Genomic DNA, 20075 nt, shown 5'->3' on the forward strand with positions numbered 1-20075 from the left:
CGGCGGAAGGATACCTCACTGCCGCAGCTGGTCTGGCGAGGCGTCTCGTATATAAGAGCGGAGCGGCGCCGGTGCCACCTCATTGTTTCCTGTGGCCGTGAGAAGAGGTTGTGTGCGTGACTGGTTCGGTGTGCGCAGCACCTCCCGCGCGGCGCGGATACGAGCAGCCCCCTCCCCGGCCGCCATGGCTCTTTAAGGCGGCAGGGCCAGCGGCGGCATCGGCCAGTGCAGCAGGCGCAGCAGCAGCGGCGGCGGCCTCAGCACACCCCCGGCATCTGCAACCATGGCGTGAGTATCGTCTGTGAGGGACGGCTGCTCCGTCTCCTGTGTGTTGATAGGCGCCCTCTTACCCGCTTGAAGTGGGCTTTTGGGGTGGATTTATTGCGCCCGTGGTGGTAGTTCTGATCTCACGGGGAGCGGGTAGAAATACCTAGGTATACCAAATTAATACATTAACTACCTAGCTACGCCTCCCAGGTGGGGAGATCCTTGTAGAGCTCAGTATCCCCGGGTGCGGCGAGCGTCAGAAATAGCAGGAAATGCCCTTTAGAAAGAATTTACGAGGAGTTCTCTGCGTTTCCTATCGTTGGAGAAACCTCGATTTCGAAAAAGTTTGCCATTTTCTTACGTAAACCTACTGTCCGGTATTTTTGTGGGAGTACGGGGACTTTCCCAGGGAGGGTTTCCTTGCTCTCGCGCGGGAAAGCGCGGCTGTGTGTGGGGGAAAACGGGGCATTGGGGGTTGTAGGGTTTTGAGTCCAGGGCCCACGTGCCATAATCGCAGCTGGGCGGGCGGGGGCTGTTGGTCACCGGCGGCGGTGCTGAATGCCGCGCCGGCCGCGGACTGCGCTCACCGGCCCCGTGCGGGCCGGCCGCGGTCTGCGCTCACCGGCCGCGGTCTGCGCTCACCGGCCCCGGTCTGCGCTCACCGGCCCCGTGCGTGCCGGCCGCGGTCTGCGCTCACCGGCCCCGGTCTGCGCTCACCGGCCCCGTGCGTGCCGGCCGCGGTGCGCGCTGACCGGCCCCGGTCTGCGCTCACCGGCCCCGTGCGGGCCGCGGCCGCGGTGGAAACGTGGCAGGGCACAAGATGGCGGCGGGACCGCGAAATGGCGGCGGGAGGGCGGGGCCGGCCCCTCGGGGAGGCGCGGGACGTGCGGCAGCCGCGCAGAAATAAAGAAGCGGGATAATCTGCGGAGTTCCGCCATACTCACTGAGCTGCCCTCGGTTAAAATATTCAATGTGTTGGTCAAACCAAATACTGATGGGTGCGAGTTCTGTTTGCAGGTTTTTCACGGCATCGCACAGCAGCATTGCTGTAGTCGACGAAAAAGCCTTCTACTTGTCTACATCCTTCGACGTCAAAGCATTAAAAGCTGACGAAAATGAGCTTCTTGAACAACGAGATGCTGTTGGGGGATTCAATATCCCCCTTCAGCCAGCCGTGTTCGGTGGCTGAGGAAAGTCTGGGACTCCTAGATGACTACCTGGAGGTGGCCGAGCCCCTCGGTTCGCATGGGTTCTCCAGCGACAAGGCTAAGGCAGTCTCCTCCAACTGGCTTGCTGTGGACAGTTTAGGCAACACCATAGATAGCAGTCAGGGTAAGGTATTACTTACTTTCATAAAGGACGCCAATTCATAGTACCACAACATTCCAGTTAAAAATAAATTGCTAGGTTTTCTTAAATCCGAATGCAATCTCACGTGTGTTATCTGGGCCTGGAAAGAGTGTATGCTACACTGCTTATTCTGGACATAGTTGCTGGTTATGGTAAAGTGCCTCTTCTGTTGGCCTTGAAATAACACACCAGCTGTCAATGGTATTCTTTCTTGGCAGAGGTAACAATAAGAAAGCATGGTTGTGTGTTGCAAATGTCTTTGAATTCTTTTGGTATTTAAATAAGAGGGCTGGAATGTCACAAGAGAGGTAATGTTGTACCCTGCAGTTTTAAGGAGCTTAATGAAAGAGTTTTTTCCTGATGATTTACTCTTAGTGTTGTAATACGTGAGAGAAGAAACATGCAAGATGATAAACTGATAGATTTTTCATGAGCTTGAGTTGCACTGTGTGATGGTTTACTGAAGTGGTAATTTACTTTCTGTGTTGTGCAGAGGATGCCTTCTCTGGCATGGAGTGGATGGTGGAGAAGATGGATCTGAAGGAATTTGATTTTGATGCCCTGTTAGGTATGGAACATCTGGAAGCCACCGTCTCACCAGACGAGCTGATGGCCACGTTGGAAGACACGTGTGATCTATTTAATGCTACCATCCAGGAATTTCACAACAAAGAACTTCCACTGATAAATAATGTAATCACCCATCTCCCTGAATCCCCTGTTGGAGCAGATCCAATGGCCCCATTGACTTCCCTTTGGTCTTTTCCCCTCTCCCCAGGGTCTCTCACTTCCACTCCAGACCACTCATTTAGTTTAGAGCTAGGTAGCGAAGTGGATGTTCTGGAAGGAGAAAGAAAACGGGAGTACCCCACTGTTGTGGTGGTGATCACCAAGTCTGAGAAAGAGGATGAGAACCACTCTGATGATAGTGGAATATGCATGAGCCCAGACTCCTACCTGGGAACCCCCCAACACAGCCCCACCAATTCACTTGGATCCCCCAATGGCAACCAGTTCCCTGCAGATGCCCCCTGTGGCTCTGTGCGGTCCAAACCATACGATCATCCTGCAGAGAAGGTAGTGTCAGCAAAGGTGAAAGGAGAAAAGAAAATAGATAAGAAACTAAAAAAGATGGAGCAGAATAAGACTGCTGCCACACGATACCGGCAGAAAAAGAGGGCGGAGCAGGAGGCACTGTCTGGGGAGTGCAGAGAGTTGGAGCAGAAGAACCAGGCCCTGAAGGAGAAAGCAGATTCCCTTAGTAAGGAAATTCAGTACTTAAAAGATCTGATAGAAGAGGTCCGCAAGGCCAAGGGCAAAAGAGCTAGAGTCCCCGAGTAGGGTAGTCAGCAGTGTTGTGTGCTTGTATATAAGCTGCCTGCTAAAGCTGTGTATTGCTGTCTAATAAATGATTTTGTAGTAAATGTGCAATGATGGCGTGTGATGAGTGGTACCTGTAAAACCAGCATGACTTGAACCACACCTAGGTGTAAATACAAGCACAACAAGCTGTTGTGTGTCTAGTGAGAGCAGTGTGTCACTTGTGCTGCTTGTTCTGGGTGGTGGGTACAGTGCAAGTGCAGAGTGCTTGGAACTGGAGCGTGTGTAAAATGTTTCAGTTGACCTGTGCCCTCCATAATTTCCCTGTATTCTGGAGTAAGGGCATCACACTGAGGTGCCTCAGTTTTCAGCAAATTGTAAGACAGTTGAAACCAGCAAGATTGGAGAGTTGATGGAATACAAAAGGTCAGTAATACTATGTGGTGGGAGGTGCTTATTTTCAGACTTTGATATTTCTTTGAAGGGGGGGAAAGGTCCAGGGACAAAATGAAGTTGTGAACACTGGTTTGAGAAAGCTTCCTAGGATACAAGTCCAGAACACGCACAAGTGTTTGCTGCCCTTGCTGTGGGTTAACTGCAACCCAAGTGCCCAAACCATGAGCCTGGCCCTGTCAAGCTGGTGTGAACTGGGCCAGGTCGATGGGGTTTCTGAAGTGTTCTTATTGATGGGTCACGTTCCTGTACCAGTGTGAAAGTGCTGCTTCAGCCAGCCACGCATGAGTCAAATTTTAAAGATAAATTTGCCTTAACTAAGGCTATAGCTGAGTTGGTCCATAAAACTAGTTCAGCTCTAGTCCTGCCTCAGCTACGCAGGAAGGTACTGGTGTGCTGGAGCAGCACATCTGTTTGTGTGGGGGTGGTGTTAAGGGCTTTGGATGTGCCGTTTTTAACTACATGTGTGCTCAGTTTTTCTTTTTTTTTTTTTGGCTGCTCATACTCCCATCTAACACTGCTTAATCCCTTTGGCATGTGGACATGCCGCTAGTGCGGTTTCCTGAGCTGCTGGGCTCAGGTGCTGGACATCTGAGCCTGGCTGGCACACACTTGTAGTGCAGTGACATCAGGGCTCCAGTCAGTGCTGGAGTGGGGAGGGAAAAGGTCCTTAAGGAAACCTTGGAGAATGGTTTCTCCAGTTGTAGCCTCCTGGTGCTGGAGGTCTCTGGCATTTGAGCTCTTTGCCCAAGCCGCTAGGTGAGGTGGGATAACAGCTGTGTGCTGGGGACCTTGGTGTGCAAAGGCTACTCCAGCCCATGGATGGATGGTGCTGCTGGCAGCAGGAGCTGGTTGCTGCCGTGGAGGGCTGAGTGGGCCAGGCCCTCAGTGGCACCTGTCTGTGCTTACAGCTGTGCCTGGGTGCTATTTAAATTACAAGAAGGCTCCCCATCAGGAGTTAGGGCTCATGCCACACTGTGGAAGCAGTGGATAACTAAGACCTTCTCCTCGGTATCCTCAGACAATTTGAGTAGTCTCAAGCCTCCTGGGTAAGGGCTGGTGACCATGTACTGTATGAATGAGACGCACTGCAAACTAGAGACTGCAAGCAGGGACAAGGGACTCTGCTGTGGTTTAGGAAGTAGACTAATGTGATAGGTTTCCTTCAAATCAGCTGCATTAGCCAGGTTGAGGATGGGGATACTTAGAGGCAGAAAGCTCCAAGGTTTTGGTCAAATTTGCACCTGAGGTGACATTGCACTTGGTCTCAGTTGATCCACAGAAAAGTGGCTATTAATTTAATCAGCTGGTGGCTTCCCTGTGCAGGGAAAAACCCTCCTCTCCTCCTCATACCGATTCCCCCTTTTGCACCACAGGGCAACCACCTCCTCTTCCCTTAGAGCCATAGCAACTTCTGCTTACACCTGGCAACAGCCAGAGCTGAGGGAACACCTCCTGTGTTCTGCTGCTCTTACTCAGTTCTGAAGCCTGGAAAAATTGGCTGCACATTTATCCCTTCCCCACCCCGTGGCAGGGCTGTCTGTAAGCCACTTGTGGCTAAAACAAATATTAGCTACAGTGTCTGAGTGTTTAGTAACAGTGTCAGAGCTGGCCAGTAAGTACATGATCCTGGTTTCTACAGCCCTGCAGAGGGTGTGCAGGTCCAATTTACCCAATTACACTCACTCCAGGGAAGGAAGATCAGAGCTGGAGCAGGTGAGAAGGAATGCATGATGCATCCATGCTGCTTTGCTCTCTGCAGCTGTGTGTGGGCTTTGCAGGAGAGTCAGAAACCTGCCCTTAAAGAGCAAGTCAGCACTGTCAGTGCTTGCTGAGGCTTCGAGCTTGTGGCTTTGCAGAGGCAGCCCATATGGCAATCTCCTGCAATGCCTGCTGAAATGACGCTGTGTTTCCATACTTAGTAACTTAGTTAAGATTTTACAGGGGCTGGAGATCAGGGCTGATTCTTCATCTGCATTTTTTATCAAGACTTTTCCTCCAGGCTTCAGTTAGGCACACCAAGCATCAGGCTGCTTTGCTCTGCAGCCCAGCAGCTTGTCCAGCCTGCAGCAGGAGCCAAGGAGCGCCCAGGACACTGTCTCGAGCTCCAGCCCACAGAGGTAAAAAGTCTGATAGCTTCCTGCCTAATAATTGCCTTTATATTTTTCAAACTGCAGGAGCTCTCTCCTTTTTCTCACAGCCTCACAGAACAAATGTGCTTCCACTGATTCCTTGCAGCTTGCATGGAGTGTGATACCGTGTCCAGAATTAGATTGTAGTGCATGAAATGCAGGCTTTACCTACCCCTGGAGGAGCCTAGTTCTTCTACATCCTTGGAAACAGCATCATTTCCCCAATCTGTGTTTATATAAAAGCTGTTTGAATCTGAAGCTGGGACAGCTGATGGCATTTGTCTCAGTTATTTTGCCTCTGAATTAAGGGCAGCGAAGTAGATTTCACTATGACACTCAGGCTCTGATCCCTCAGCCAGTTTTGTGCTTCATGGTAAACAGGAGTCCAATATTTCCCCACAAAACCAAACAACCTCTTACAGTTCACTGCTCCCAAAGTCCCTTCTCATAAGCTTGTTTCTGCTGTTATCATAATATCTATAACTACCTTCCTCTTCACCCTGCCTTTAGAGAGACCCAGGTGCACACACTTCTCTTTCAAAAGGAAAAGGGGAAGCCATCACTGCAGACAACTTCTTCACATGCGTGTGTGGAGAATCAGATGCAGCTTTGCAGCAAGCTTACAAAAATAAATCCACAGCTGCAGTATTGGGGAATGAAGAAAGAATGATGACAAAGTCTTTCAAATAGCTTTTGCCCTGGCAGAAAGCCCAGAAATAGCTGCAAGGACAGGCTGTCCTTCGGGAGATTAATGCTCCTCCAGTGCTCCCAAGCTGGACTATAGAAAGAAAATGTGGCTTATTCTGATGCAGTTTCACACAGTGGTAGTCCATTCATAGCCTTTTTTGGGGGGTAGGGAATATATACATTTTTGGCCAGAATAATACCAATTTTCTTTTATCTTCCCATAGAGTTAGGCCTTAGGGAAAAAAAAAAAACAACAACAACCAAAAAAAGTACCTCTGTTGTCCTTTCTATAGGCATACTTTCCATCTTGTGCATACTAATTTTTTTTCAGTATGGTCCAAGTAGCTTCTGGGGATATCCTACCTTCCACTGTCCTGCTGTATTCACAGCCTTGCCATGCCGTGCTACACATAAACTCTTGTTACACTTCATTTCCAGTGCAAAGGCCATCTTGGGGTCTTACCATGCACATCTCTTGCTGGTCCAGAAGTGCTCACCTTTGCTGACTTTCTCATTGAAATGCTTCAGGCGCTGTGAATTAACAGAGAAATTCAGTCCACTGACCTAGGCAATACTATTTTGACTGCTCAGGTATCCCAGGTATTGCAGCCTTTGCATTATTTTCAGTGCAGTCATGCAGTGTCAGAAGTGAATGAAGTCACCAAAAGAAGGAAGCTGGCTGCACCCACAAGCTCCAGTTTCCCTATTACAGAGGTGCTCTCCAAGTGAGCACTTCTCATTTCTCCTTCAGCTGCTGTCTTCCTCTCTTTTGCACACACACACCCTTTGAAGGAATGGCAGGAGTGAGTTCCAGGCGCAGCAGATGTGTCAGCTGAATTTATATAGGACGGAGAATCTCCTAGTCCTGAAACTCCTCTGCATCTCCATTGCAGTGTGCAGGCAGGTGGAGAAAGAGTTCTGGTCTTTGCCTCACATTAAAGGAAATAAATGATCTTGCTGGCATGCAAACACTGCAGCTCAGGACAGAGCTATGGCTATGTTACTGCTTAGCCCTGCCAACAGCTTATTTCTTCAGAAAAAGGAGTGTGTAACCCTCTAGACAGCTGCAGAGCAACCTTCATGCTTTTTGTGTCCCCGACCCCCACCAGTTAGTGGTTGGATCTGTTAATCCTATTTAACATAACTACAGATAGACATGCAAACCTTTAATCCCCCTCCAACCTACCACCCTTCAGTCTGCCTTGGCTGGAGTTCCACATTTTGAGCTGTAAGCAGACAGTAAGTAGGCAGTCTGCCTTCTTTCACACTCCTCATTTTGACTTGAATTGATGGGTCTTCATGTCTCAAAATAAGGAACTTCTTTCACTGTAACTTTTCTGAGTTATTCAGGGCCCTACTGCTGTGCACCCTTTTTACAATCACCAGTCCTCTTCCTGAGGCATTCAGGAGCCTGTAAGTGCTGTAGGTGCTGATGCTGTGTTGATCATCAGCAAGACTGAAATGTAAAGCAGTCACAGAAAAAAACCCCGAGCATAAGATTGGCTAAGGTTTTTAGGACCATACCCCTTGATTTTCATCTACAGCTTTTTCACTGTTTTCAATCTCATTTGCCTGAGCTAGTTCATTGGCAGCCAGGTTTGTTACTGCTGTGCCATTTCAGAGGTAAGAAGTTGGTGTCCTGAACAAATGTGTTTTCTTGGTTTACATTTGCAGTCCTCTCCTCTCTGACACACACACAATACTAGTAGTAGTTGCTGTTGCTTTCTGTGGCAAGGAAGTGGAGACTTGCTGATACAGCAGAGGCTGTATGGGCTTACATGAGTTTGTACCCACCAGAACAAATTTCCTTTTTTTGCTTTCCATTCACATAACAAGGGAGCAATAGGCCATTAAGATGCTTGATGAATCTTATTCACAGTAAGCTAGCTCAAGGCTGAGCATATGGGAGCTATTCTAAACAGTTTCCCTGGAAAGGTTCTACACTAATAACACTCCAGAGCTTTTATTTGCATTCGTATTAAAGCTGCTGCTACTGCTGCCCATTCTGCCTCCCTGCTGCATGTGGGTGGAGACGCCCTGTAAGATGGCACCCTCACCATTGCCTAGCTCAGCTACCTCTATTTTCTGCTGCAGGATGCTCAGCTGGTGTCGCAGAGCTGGGAAGGGAGCCAGCAGCCTGATGAGCTCAGTGAGCACGCGGCGTTGGCCCGGCAGCAGTGGGACACGTCCCCGTGTTGCCGCTCGCAGATGCGCGGGAAAGAAATGCTGCCCAGCAGGTCCAAAGGTTGCTGTGGCCTGCAGCCCATCAGCTTCCAGCGTGGGAAACAGGTTGGAAGCCAACTAGGAAAAGCAGCTATGGCAGCTGCTGCTTCTCTGACTCCTTCTTATCTCTTCCATCAGGCAGAGAAGTCTGGCTGCAAAGCGCCAAGATTACAGAATCCATATGGGTTGGAAGGGACCTTAGAGAACATCCCATTCCCTCCCCCCTGCCAGGGACACCTTTGTTCAAAGGCTGCTCGAATCCCCATCCTACCTGGCCTCAAACACTTACAGGGATAGGGTGGTTGCTCCAAGGTAGCCACCTCCTGGAGTCCCAGCACAGCTGGCATCCTCTGGGCATGGGTAGACAGACAGCTGGGAGTATGAGAGGGTGCCTGGCTTCAGCTTAACACCAGGCACATGTAACAGGCTGTTCTTCCCTCTCCTTTGAAGACATTCCCCTCACGGGGCACCACCTGTCCTTACCTACCCAGTATTCAGGCGGCACTGCTCTTCTTTCCTAGGAGCTCACACCCTGCCAGAGAGGGGGAAAGTCAAGGTTGCTGCTGTTAGATCTTTGCCCTTGCAAATGATATCTCTAGAGCCACCATTCACTTCTGCTTCTTTTTCTTCCTCCCACAAAATAAAGTTTAATTTATTTAAGGATACTATTGGTTCTACAATCAAGTTTAGTTTCAAATGGCAAAATTCAGTCTGTCAGGTAGCTTTACTCTCCTTGACAGCATAATGCTTCAAGAAGTATGTTGATTATTTATGTTGGCCCTAATAGTATTTCTAGCCAGTAATAAGAGCTGACACCCAATTTTGAAACTCCCCTAATCTGGGTGTTATTATCCCCATGAGAACTGCTCTGGGCCTCACTTGAAAGTTCCTCATTAACTTTGAAAGAAGAGCTTTCCTGTTGCTTACATTTGCAAACAAACAGGCTCGGTTTTGCACAAAGAGAGTGAACCACATTACCCTCCTGCCCTTTTCTGGAACAAGGAAGGATGGTTTTGCTTCCTTCAGTCTGTGGGAGAAGGGCTCAGAAACTGAACAATGACAGAAACAAGGATGTGTAGGAGGAACGGGTAGAGGAGGAGCAGGAAAGGACATGAAGAACTTCTGTAGGATTATAGGAAATGCCAAATACTGAAGATGAAAACTTAAAACAAAGTAACACCCCAGAAACCTACCTCCTTCACTCAAGTTGTAGCACAGCCAGCTTTTTCACTCAAATAATTATCTTCATGACAGCTCCACAAAGAGCTGCTTGTGTTAGACCAGCTCACATGTACCGCAGCAGGCACACAGTGCAGAAGTTTTAGGTAGACATGTACTGAATACACATTTTGCTCAATTATTTCTTCAAACAATAATGCTTCCATTCTTTTAAGAAGCTTTTTTTTTTTTAATGTTTTAATTTTTGGAAGTAAGAACAAACTAAAAAAAGGGAATTGTTTTTTGAACTGTTCCATACTTACCACTTCTGGCTGCAGATAGCTGAACCTGATCCTATTAAAATAAATCCCCTCACACGTGCTATTACCCAATTCCAGTACACACACTTCAGTATGTTCACTATTTATTTCCCCTGTCTGGATCTCATATATCCAAGTTACCTTTCATCCTATGCAGACACAGGAAAAGAACTCAACAGAGGAGGGACAGAGTTAAAAGCACAGCACCAGGAACTATTATTGGAGGGTAGGGAAAGGATAAGTGAATTCCTGCCCATGCTGGCATCATGCAGCTGCTGCTCAGGTCAGACAGGCCTCTTGTAATCAACTCCTGAGCTTAACCAAAGCTTGGCATTAGTCTTTCTCCTTACCTGTTTTGCTTTTTCTCCAAGGGGAAAGAAAGGGAACACATTTTCCATCTTTTTTAGGTAAGGGGCAGGATAAGGCAGTGGCAGAGCCACCCAAGCACATTTAAAGTTGTTTAGTGAGGAAGTTTCTGGAACAACACTCCCACCTGCAGGGCCTTCTGTTTCTTACAGCTGGCTACTTAGTGCTGGTCTGAGAGAAAACAACTTCCCTTCAACCCAGCACCACAAGCTCATGCTCAGATTTTAATTTGATGCCAAGACTAACATCTGGGTCACAAGCTCTCCTGGCTACAGGACCTGGCTACACTCAGCAGTGGTGCCTTGATGGCATGGATAAATCTCAGAGGGACACTCAGCTATAAACATTCAAAGGACAACTTTCTCTGTGTGAGAGCTCTTCCTTGGAGAAAGGGAAGATTGTGAGTAGCCAAAATGGAGGAGTCATCTCCATTCCAACCTGCACTCTTTGAATGCCTAAGCATGTCAGAGAGATGGTTTAATATATGTGTTAACATGAATTGGAGAGGCCATTCACATAACTGAGTCATCCTAAAGAGAGGAATGCCTGGATCATAGCAGTTACATGGTTCATGTTCATGACCTGTCATAAAAATCACTTTGTGACAAAGGCAAAGAGACAGTGTCTGCAACAATTATTTAATCAAACGACATATAAAAAGTTTTTGCAATGACTGACAGACCTGACAGTGGCAGTAATCAAGACCCAAACTTCAGGGTTATTTGAGTTTAACAGTTTTTCAAAGCATCCTTCCCTTCTTAATGCTGGTCCAAAACATTTCTCCATTCAGATACAGTACTTTCAATGCTCCCTGCCAAATAATACAGATAGCAGGAGCCTTATACCCTGAGGCAGGGGAAATGATTTTTATTTGCCTTGGTCCACCCTCCTACATCAAGAATGCAAGACATGCTGGCTGCAGGAGGATAATTATAAGGACAACACATGTCAGAGCCAAGAGCACCTCTGTGGCTTTAGCTGGCCAGTAACAAGCTCTGCCCAGAAGCAGAGCTGCTCTGCAAGTCTGACACAGAGGCACTTACTGGCAGAGGTACATCCCCCATGTGCCATTTCAAACATGCCAAGGAAATGCCCAGGCCTGAGAGCCAGACTGGAGAAACTGCAGAAAAACTGGAGCTGCAAGAATCCCTGTCACGATGTTTATGGGATCCCAAAGTATTCCCTCTCAAATTTACGGAAATCTTCCTCAGTAAACACAGTGCCTTCAGGCTTCTTCTTTTCTGTCTTCTCTGGAGGCTGATCTTTGGACTTCCTGCCTCTGTTCTGAGCAAGAACCTTCAGATAATATAGAAATGGAAAAAAAAAAAACAGTCATTGTTATCCAGACCAAATCGCAAAACAATGATTTTCAAGCTCACCTGCAGCATCCCTGCTGTTCTACAAGAACCCTGCTATTTCCCAAAATGCCTCCAAAGAAAAGTGAGAGGCAAACTACTGATGTTAACCAAAAGAGGTCACTGGGACAACAGCAGATACCAACTTGTTATTTGAAGTCAAACATGAAAACTATTTTCTAGTTAATTGGGACAGAGATAAGAACATGGATTTCAATTCTGAACTTTCTGAAACTATGACCTTCTTTTTTATTCCCTCCCTCTGTGAAACAAACCAAAAACCCAACAAACTTGTGGAATTCCCTCAGCATTTTCTAATACACTGTCACAATCTCTAGCATGAGAAACACTGGCCTAAACCACTTTGTTTATGTAAGCTAACAGCCTATATCTCATAAAAACAGCTCAAGATTCTAGCACTGTCAACTATTCTTCTCTTCAAATCCTGGCATGAGACTACCTTTTGGGGAAGACCATTCAAGAAATTCTCAAGTTATGAGAAACACCATTTAGGAAGCTGAGTAATTCCTATTAGATGAGCTAGCAGCAGATCTGCTTCCTCATTAGTCAGCCTCCTGCTACAGAGAAGGCCAGTTTGATGAACAGTAATGAGAAGGTCTGAACCAGGGCATCTCTGCCAGCTGAAACTATGAAATACATATTTGGTAATTAAGAAAAGCCAACAGCTGTCAGGATATTTTGAGGAACCTGATGTAGTGGGTGGCATTCCTGCCCATGGCAGGGTGGATGATGAACTGGATGATCTTTTAAGGTCCCTTCCCACCCAAACTGTTCTACGATTCTGTGATTTTGACTAGTATTAGAAAACAACACAGGGAGCAATATATCAACAACAGTTTAAAGCTTACTAAGTTATTTTGCCAGGGCACATAGAAATTCCTCAAGGCCATCAGTAGACAGAAACTTAACTTGACTCTCTTGTGCAAGGTATAAATCTGGAAGATCCAGGGATGATTCTCATTCACCTGTGTTCCTCAGTGGAAACAGACCCCCCATCCCAAACAGAAATCACAGTCTTACTTGTTCTGTGACAGCTTTGTTTGCAACAAGCCGTCCCTTTAACATGTACTTCAGGTTTTCTCTCAAGTGATTCACAGGCTTCTTCTTATGGTACTCCTCTGAGGCAAAGCAGAAATCGACAAAACACATCAGCTGCTCATCCAGGCAGCTCACAAGGAGACACACAGAAGGATCAGCAAAACCCCGGGAGAAAGACACCACTACAGCTCAGGGATAGAGGTGCGCCCACAAATGAGGCTGTATTTAAAGTGAGCGACACCAAGAGGGCATGCAGAACGGGACGGGGATGGGAGAGGATGGATTGCGTTGAATTGAATGGATACAGCAACCGGCAGCGTGGCTACGGGACACCTCAAGGGTCCGCGGCACGAGGGCTGTGGAGGTGTCGGGACTCACCTATCGCCGACCTCACGACTCTGCCCTTGACCGTGGCCTTGCTCCTGCCGGGCTCCGGGGCCCTCTTCCTCCGCCTCGCCGCGCCCGCCGCCCCGCGTCCGGCCCGGCCTCGCCGGAGCCCCGGCGGCGCCTTCGCCCGGCCTGCAACGGGAAAGGGACGGAGTCACCGCACCGCAGCCGTGCCGGGAGCCCCGCTCCGCCCGCCCGCACGGCCCCGGCGCTCACCCGGCCCAGCCGGCGGCTCCAGCAGCTCCAGGCCGCGGCGCAGCAGCGACGCCGCCATGGCCGCTCCGCCCGCAGCGCCCCGCCCTCAGGGCGGCGGCGGCAGCGGCTGAAACACGGGAGCTTCCCCCCAAACCAGGGCGGCAGAGCGCCCCAACAGGCTGCGCCGCGAGCTCGTGGAGGCTCCGTGTCCGGAGACATTAAAAATCATCTGGATATGGTCCTGTGTCATCTGCTCTAGGTGACCCTGACTGGGGCTAGATTGGGTGAATACCAAGATTATCTTAAGTCAGGATGATGCAAGATTTTTCAATACTTTCAGTGCTAATCAGCAAGAAAAAAAGACTTAATCGGTGTAACAGGCAGCAGCCAGCATCCCTTAGTCAAGGACATCCAGGAACTAACAAACTTTAAGGATGTAGTAAGTCAGGATGTTCTGTATCAGAACAGATAGCAATTTGTATCCCTTACTCAAGGATATCCTGGAACTAACAACATTTAAGGATGTAGTAAATCAAGATGTTGACGTATGTATGTACTGCTAACTTTGCAAAATACTCAAGGTCCATGTATGTTCCCTATAATACTAAAAGTCATGCTGAAAGGTCAAAAAGACCCCTGGCCAGGTGAAGGCCCTCTCCCTGAGCCCACACAGAAATTAACTGGGGTTATGTAATTACTCCTACTAACTCATCACAACACAGGGGAAAGCTACAAACCCTAAACTTCTGCATATAAATGATGGTGTGGAAAGTCTGGTGGGTGTGCTTGGTTTGGGGGATGTCACTGAGCACCTGGGCTCACATAACCCTGAAATAAATAATCAAGTCTCTCCTACATGTGTAATTATTGGCTTGTTGCACACTGGATAATGAATCTGATTTTGTGGACAAGAGGTCCTGCCATCACAGGCCAGGAGGAAAGGGTATGGTGTCTTATTTTGTCTCAGCAAAGCCCCAAAATCCAGATTTAACTGTGCTAGACTCATCAGACTGAGAAATTGACTCTGCCATAAATTGCATATATTATTCAGGGTTACTTTAGTCTATTTGTTTAAAGCTTTCTTCTCCAGTTTTCACCCCTCTAGAGACTTCATGCTAATATCTGCTAAATTTAGCTATCATTTGAATAAAGCTTATTCAATTATAACCAGTGCTGCCGGTAACAAGCTGACACTGGAGGAGGAAAGAGGTTTATTCTCCCTCAGACATGTCCTGCAGGGAGAAAGGGATACAAATGGCTCTCATTGTTTCTCATATAATAGGGACCAATAACAGTTAAACCTCTGTGTATTAAAAGACAGCGGTTCTCTGGAAATTGTTCTCCAGCCTCTGCAGATGTCACCTCAATGCCTGTCTTTTATTGTGCCTTCTCTTCTGAATCCCTCCCTGGATGGATATCAGCATCCTGTGTCAGTTTCCGCTAGTGCAGCTAATACATTTTTCTGGACAGGACTTACATGGTGCCTATTCCTGGCTTCAGAGCTGGGGAGCATTAACCATTTAATGCTTGTTCAGCATGTCACGTCTCAATCCTAGTTTTCCCTTTAATGAGCTATTTTTTAAAATTGATTTGGAGGGACAGTCACTGGATATGTGATGCAAAACACTTCTCCAACAAGAACACATTTTCTTGTTTTCTGTTTATAGCTGGTGGAAAATTGAACCTGCTCAGCCTTGCCAGATTTGTCCTTACAGTTGTGCGAAAGCTCACAAAGTTACAAAGAGGTTATTGTAGCTTTGTAAAGAAGCTGAACAAGCCATGAGTTAATAGCCTATTGCTGAAATTGAAAAGAACAATAAAGAATATTATAATCAGCAGAAAAGTTGTTACTGCTTGTATATGCATATTATCTTCATCTTGGTCAGAGTGAGATAAATGATAGCTGCCAATGCCATGGGGAAAGTATTTTCAAAATACTTCATCAGTCAAACACTCTTATATTTCAGCCCCTAAAATACAATTTACAGGTTCTGTGTAAGCTGTTCATGGTTTCATATCACACAGTATATTCAAGACAGCTTATTCTACTGATTAAACATAATTTACTGGGAACACCTAATACATTGTTACACATGCTTTGTGTCAGAACACTGTAACCTCATAAAATGCCTTATGCAGACGTCTGACGGAAAAACATCTTTTTGGCCAACACTGCAAAACATGTTCAACAAAATAGTGTGATAGAAGCTGCACTGATGCATTATCCTGTTTATGGAACACAGAGCCCCTTTTCTACCTCAAAAGTAAACCATTACCACCTCATTTCCATTTCTGTTGTGCCAATTAATACCATTCTCAGTTATGTAGGTGTCTCAGAAAATCGGAGTCTCTTCTTATTAAATACCTTCAGTAGCAAGGACCCGTAATGCAGGCAACTCCTCCTTTGACCAGCAAGGCTGGATGCAGACTTGCTGTGATTTTAGTCAGCAATTACCTGCAGAATAAAATTTAATGAGCACACAGGGGTCACTTTGCTGAAGAGGGAAAGCAAGGCACTTTCTTTAACTGCATGCACAGTCTCAGAGGTTAAATGGATGCACACTTTATGGTTTGACGTATTCCTCAGGCTTGGATCTGTTGCCAAAGATCACGGTCTAACATAGGCTGTGGGGTTTTTAACACTTAGTGAAATCATGTACCTATAATTAATACATTACATTTCTTCATCTCCTTTTAACAGGATCTGGCAGCTTTTCTCAGGGCATGATTGCTGCTGTTTCTCCTGACTGCATTCTGGAGGCATTGTTTGGTCTTACCAGACATGGTGATTTCAGCTTCTGTCCTGTTCCTGCTGGGTGGCTCTGGTACAACCAACACCTGCCACACTCATGCAGACAGAGGTGCATAGTCTTCCTTTGCTCTTTGACCTTAATAGAGAATTATGCTCATATTCCCTGCACTGCAAAACAAGATAAATTTGTTGGCTTATATTAGGGATGTAAAATCATCTCTTAATATGAACTGGGTTTTGCCTGTGTAGTATATGTTACTTCTACTATAGCTCTAGAATGTAGGCTTTTGGAACACACAATGTCTTCTCCATGTTTCAAACTGCAAAATATCCTCTGCTGACCTTAGATTAAGTCAACTACCTGTTTCTGATAAATCTGCTTTATGCTGAGCAGAGCATATGAAATGCTCTATTTCTCTTTAGAGGAGCTTCCATGGCTTTATCAGTCTCTTAGTGATTATATGCTCCTTGTGTCATTATGAGATATACATAACTATGCCTTTCTTTTACTCAGTCACTGTTGAAAGTAGCTGAGCAGACCCTACAAATAGCTTTTTCCAGACTATTATGTACTATTAAAAACTTAATGTTATGAGACTTTGTCTATGTCAGTACAAAACAACAAACAAAACAAAAACAAAAACAAAAAACCCAACAGTATTTCATTGCACTGTTTTACGGCCTCTATTTAAATTAAAATTTCATCCAAGATTAATAAAATTAAAATGTCATCACTTTGCAATCCCTCAAAAATCAGTTTAGTTAGCTCTTTGAAGCACTTTGGGGACAGAATGAATGCCAAATGGTCTTCATTTAAATGTATAACATCCAAATAAATCACTATCTTAGAGCCTGAATAATCTGAGTTTAGGTGGCAAAACCCACAGATGCTGCATTTCAGATTGGGAAATGCCTTTCTTTCTGAGATTGAAGATGTCTTCAAAAGCTTCCTGACACTAATGTTCATGTTTTAGAGCTTTCTTTCATGTGTCAGTGGGTAGCTGGCTTTTCAAGTACTAAATGACCCAGCCTACAGATCAGTTGGAGTTTTCAGTAACTTCCATATGTGAATATTATCAGTTTACTTTCTGCTTCCTTTTTATGGCATTGAAAAATGGTACTTTTTTCCTGCTTGAGTATACAGATAAAGTTCCTGGTTCATCTTGGAGCAACTATTATTTCCCTATTATTCTGGGCTTTGGAAGACATCTGATTTAGCTTGTTCTACCTGATTATTCTGTATTACATGCTAACAAAGATGTACCTATATTCATGTCTAATCACACTGCTGTCTGTAGCAGTTCATAATAGCTGTCTGTTTGCTCTTACTTTGTGCTCCAGCTTCTGGATTCAGGGAGTTATGTAGGAGTCTCAGTCTGAAGGAATGTTGTGAATGATGTGAGAAGACAGAAGCTAAGGACAGCATTAGAAGTAAAATATAACAAACGCAAACATTTATTTAGTTTAGGGCTTTTTTAAAAAAATACAGGTTTATGATTTTGGGAAATGGGATCCTGATGTCTGAACACTTGGTACAGTCCACACTGACACATATATCTGTATTGTCTATTCCAAGTGAATCAGACTGATTTCCAAGCATATTCATAGCAGATTTTCACCTCAGCATGTTTCTTCATATGTGGATTATGGAATGTGCTTTGCTTTCAGCAGCTGTCCATTTTTACCACTTCCCATATTCTGTATTTTCTCTTGAACAGCAATATCCAATGCTGCTGTCATTAATATTTAGCTGTGTTTGCCAATTTGAAGCAGTTTGTGCTGTGGTCACCATTCCTACAAAGAGCCATGGATCACTGTACTTCAAGTGCACAAGAACCTTTGTCCTTTAACACTGTGACATGCCTTTGAAAAGCAATTTAACTTTCCAGCCTACTGAATTTGAACAAGGGCTGGGCAACACTTTCATTCATACACCTGCATAAGTATCTAGTTATTTTAGACTGACAGGAAGTCTTTTATTCTGGTTTTTTTTTGTTGTTGTTGTTTTTTTTTTTTTTTTTTTATCCATTGCATACATCTACCTCTTCCATTCACTTTTCAATGACCTGTTCCAGTTCACCAAGAAACTGGCTCTACCTTGTGCAGCTTTTGTGGATAATGTTGGAGCAGGTTAAGATTAAATCAGCTTCACACTGTACAAGATGCTGTAGCAAGAAATGAACTCTCCCCCAAAAGAGACATCCTATTCAGAAGAGATAAGGAAGGACAAAGATTAAGCAGCTCTCAACATCCTTGTCCTCTACCTGTTGTTTTCTTTTGCTCCAAATGGAAGGGGAAAAAGCATCAATAGCTCTACTGGTACTGTAAGAGTCCACTTTGTAGATAGAGGAAATATCTTTAAGTACATAAAATATTGTATTTGGAAAAAAACCCCAAACAAACAAACAAGCCCTTCTTCAGGGCTTAGAATACCAATAGAAAGAACTTTGCTGGTAATAATTTACATAATTATGAACCCAGTGTTCATGTCACAGGGTTTTGTGGCCAGAAAAATGGGTTTTGGCATCTAGACTCACAAAGATGCCTGAAAGTCCAGTGCCCTCATACTTTCTATTTTTCCCTGAAGGGAAAATTCTCTTCAGAAGAGCATCTGCTGGTCTCGCAGACCTCCTAGAGAGGAGCAGGCAAAACAGTTCTGCAGCTGGAGGGGAACTATTTCTCTCTGTTTCCCACTGCTATCCTTAAATGTTAAAAGGATGAAGGAGTAGAAGAATCCCAGGTCTCAGAGTGATTCACTTTTCCCTGTTCTTTCTGTGGGCCATGGACATGGTTTCTGGTCTCCCTCCTACCCTCCCCACCTTCTTCATTCCTGCAGCATTGGCTCCGGGAGAAAAGGGCAGACTCACTGCCACTGTTTCCCTGAAAGACCTAAACCTATCCTGCTGTAGCTTTTCTTTTCCCCTAAGAACCTAGGAGAAGATGCTAAAGATCCTTTGGAGCAGAGATGGGCCTGAGTGGACAAAATATACAGGAGCTGTGGAACTGCTAAATGCTCAAGAACCTGTGTAACAGATGGCAGACACAGGAAGGGGCAAAGGCAGGGCTTGGAGACAGTTCAAGTTTGCTCTGCAGATTTTCAGACTGAATGAAAAGCATTGTAGAAAGGTCAGTAAATTGTGGACAACACTTACTGCCACACGTACACATTGGGATCTACCGAAAACTTTAGAGATTTAGGTCCCTGTCTTGCTTATTTGGGATCTGGCTTGTTAATTTTTGTGGTTTTGTGTCACTGGCACTTCTGGATAAGAAGTTTTGAGCTGTTTCATGGAAGTCTTTTCAGACTCTTCCAGAGCATCTTCCCTTGATATTTTGAAACTTACAGTTAGTGTGGGTTTGATGAGACATCAGCATCTGAACCTCCAAGTTTACCAGTGTAGGCACACAGTTTGTGGTGATTGGGAGTGGGGCTGTGACCAAACCTCATCCCTAATGGGCTCCAGCTGTGACAATCATGTGAGCAGCATTGAAAGCAATGAGCCTTAGGGTGCCCAGGTGCACTGAGCATCACCAAGGGAACAGAGGGCACACAGGTGCAATTCATGAACATGAGGGGTATAAAAGGCTGGGCTTAAGGACAGCAAGAGCAGAGGCTCGCAGCCTTCTGAAATGGCCTGGTGTTGCTCTGTAGGGGCATGTCCCTGAAGCCTTCTGGTATGGTGTATGTTACTCTGTATAGGCAAGTGGGTTGAAGCTTTCTGAAAAAGTATGGTGCTACTCTGTGTATTGTGGCTATGCCAACTGTAATGTATGCTGAGACATACCAGGAACCTTTGTTTTCCTTTTAAATCAGCTTTAAGCCACTGAACTGTTACCTGATGATTTAGTTTTTTTGCTTTCTTGCCTCGGGACTTCAGCCTGTTTTTTTTTTTTTTTTTTTTTTTTTTTTGTTTGTTTTGTTTTGTCCTTTTGTTCTTCTAGAATTGATCTTTCCTTTTTAAATTGCAGACTGACCTCCCTGGTTGACACCTGGCCTTTTGGCTTTCCATTTACTTTTTATTCCTTCCTTACCTTGTTTGCTTCCTGCTTT

The 20075-nt window shown here is 45.7% G+C and overlaps 2 protein-coding genes across 2 annotated transcripts; one reads left to right on the forward strand and one right to left on the reverse strand.

Moving 5' to 3' along the window:
• The first annotated feature begins 81 nt into the window (after positions 1–81).
• Positions 82–3048, forward strand: ATF4 (activating transcription factor 4). The gene is made up of 3 exons (XM_021553935.3): positions 82–288; positions 1285–1599; positions 2111–3048. The coding sequence occupies exons 2-3, from the start codon at positions 1383–1385 to the stop codon at positions 2956–2958; spliced, it is 1065 nt and encodes a 354-aa protein (XP_021409610.1). The 5' UTR covers positions 82–288; positions 1285–1382; the 3' UTR covers positions 2959–3048.
• A 7852-nt stretch (positions 3049–10900) lies between these two features.
• Positions 10901–13444, reverse strand: RPS19BP1 (ribosomal protein S19 binding protein 1). The gene is made up of 4 exons (XM_021554027.3): positions 13294–13444; positions 13069–13209; positions 12673–12770; positions 10901–11572 (listed from the first exon to the last, which is right to left on the reverse strand). The coding sequence occupies exons 1-4, from the start codon at positions 13349–13351 to the stop codon at positions 11438–11440; spliced, it is 432 nt and encodes a 143-aa protein (XP_021409702.1). The 5' UTR covers positions 13352–13444; the 3' UTR covers positions 10901–11437.
• Between the last annotated feature and the right edge of the window lie 6631 nt (positions 13445–20075).

This window comes from Lonchura striata, chromosome 1A, assembly GCF_050655825.1.
Source record: "Lonchura striata isolate lonStrDom1 chromosome 1A, ASM5065582v1, whole genome shotgun sequence".
NCBI lineage: Eukaryota > Metazoa > Chordata > Aves > Passeriformes > Estrildidae > Lonchura > Lonchura striata.

What these genes read in the sequence shown, in the direction of transcription:
- RPS19BP1 (XM_021554027.3), bottom strand. Translation starts at nt 13,351, where the DNA reads ATGGCGGCGTCGCTGCTGCGCCGCGGCCTGGAGCTGCTGGAGCCGCCG. An exon ending in GGAGCCGCCGGCTGGGCCGG is followed by an intron (nt 13,210 to 13,293) that starts GTGAGCGCCGGG and finishes TTCCCGTTGCAG; the next exon opens with GCCGGGCGAAGGCGCCGCCG. An exon ending in ACAAAGCTGTCACAGAACAA is followed by an intron (nt 11,573 to 12,672) that starts GTAAGACTGTGA and finishes TATTATCTGAAG; the next exon opens with GTTCTTGCTCAGAACAGAGG.
- ATF4 (XM_021553935.3), top strand. Translation starts at nt 1,383, where the DNA reads ATGAGCTTCTTGAACAACGAGATGCTGTTGGGGGATTCAATATCCCCC. An exon ending in CACCATAGATAGCAGTCAGG is followed by an intron (nt 1,600 to 2,110) that starts GTAAGGTATTAC and finishes TGTGTTGTGCAG; the next exon opens with AGGATGCCTTCTCTGGCATG.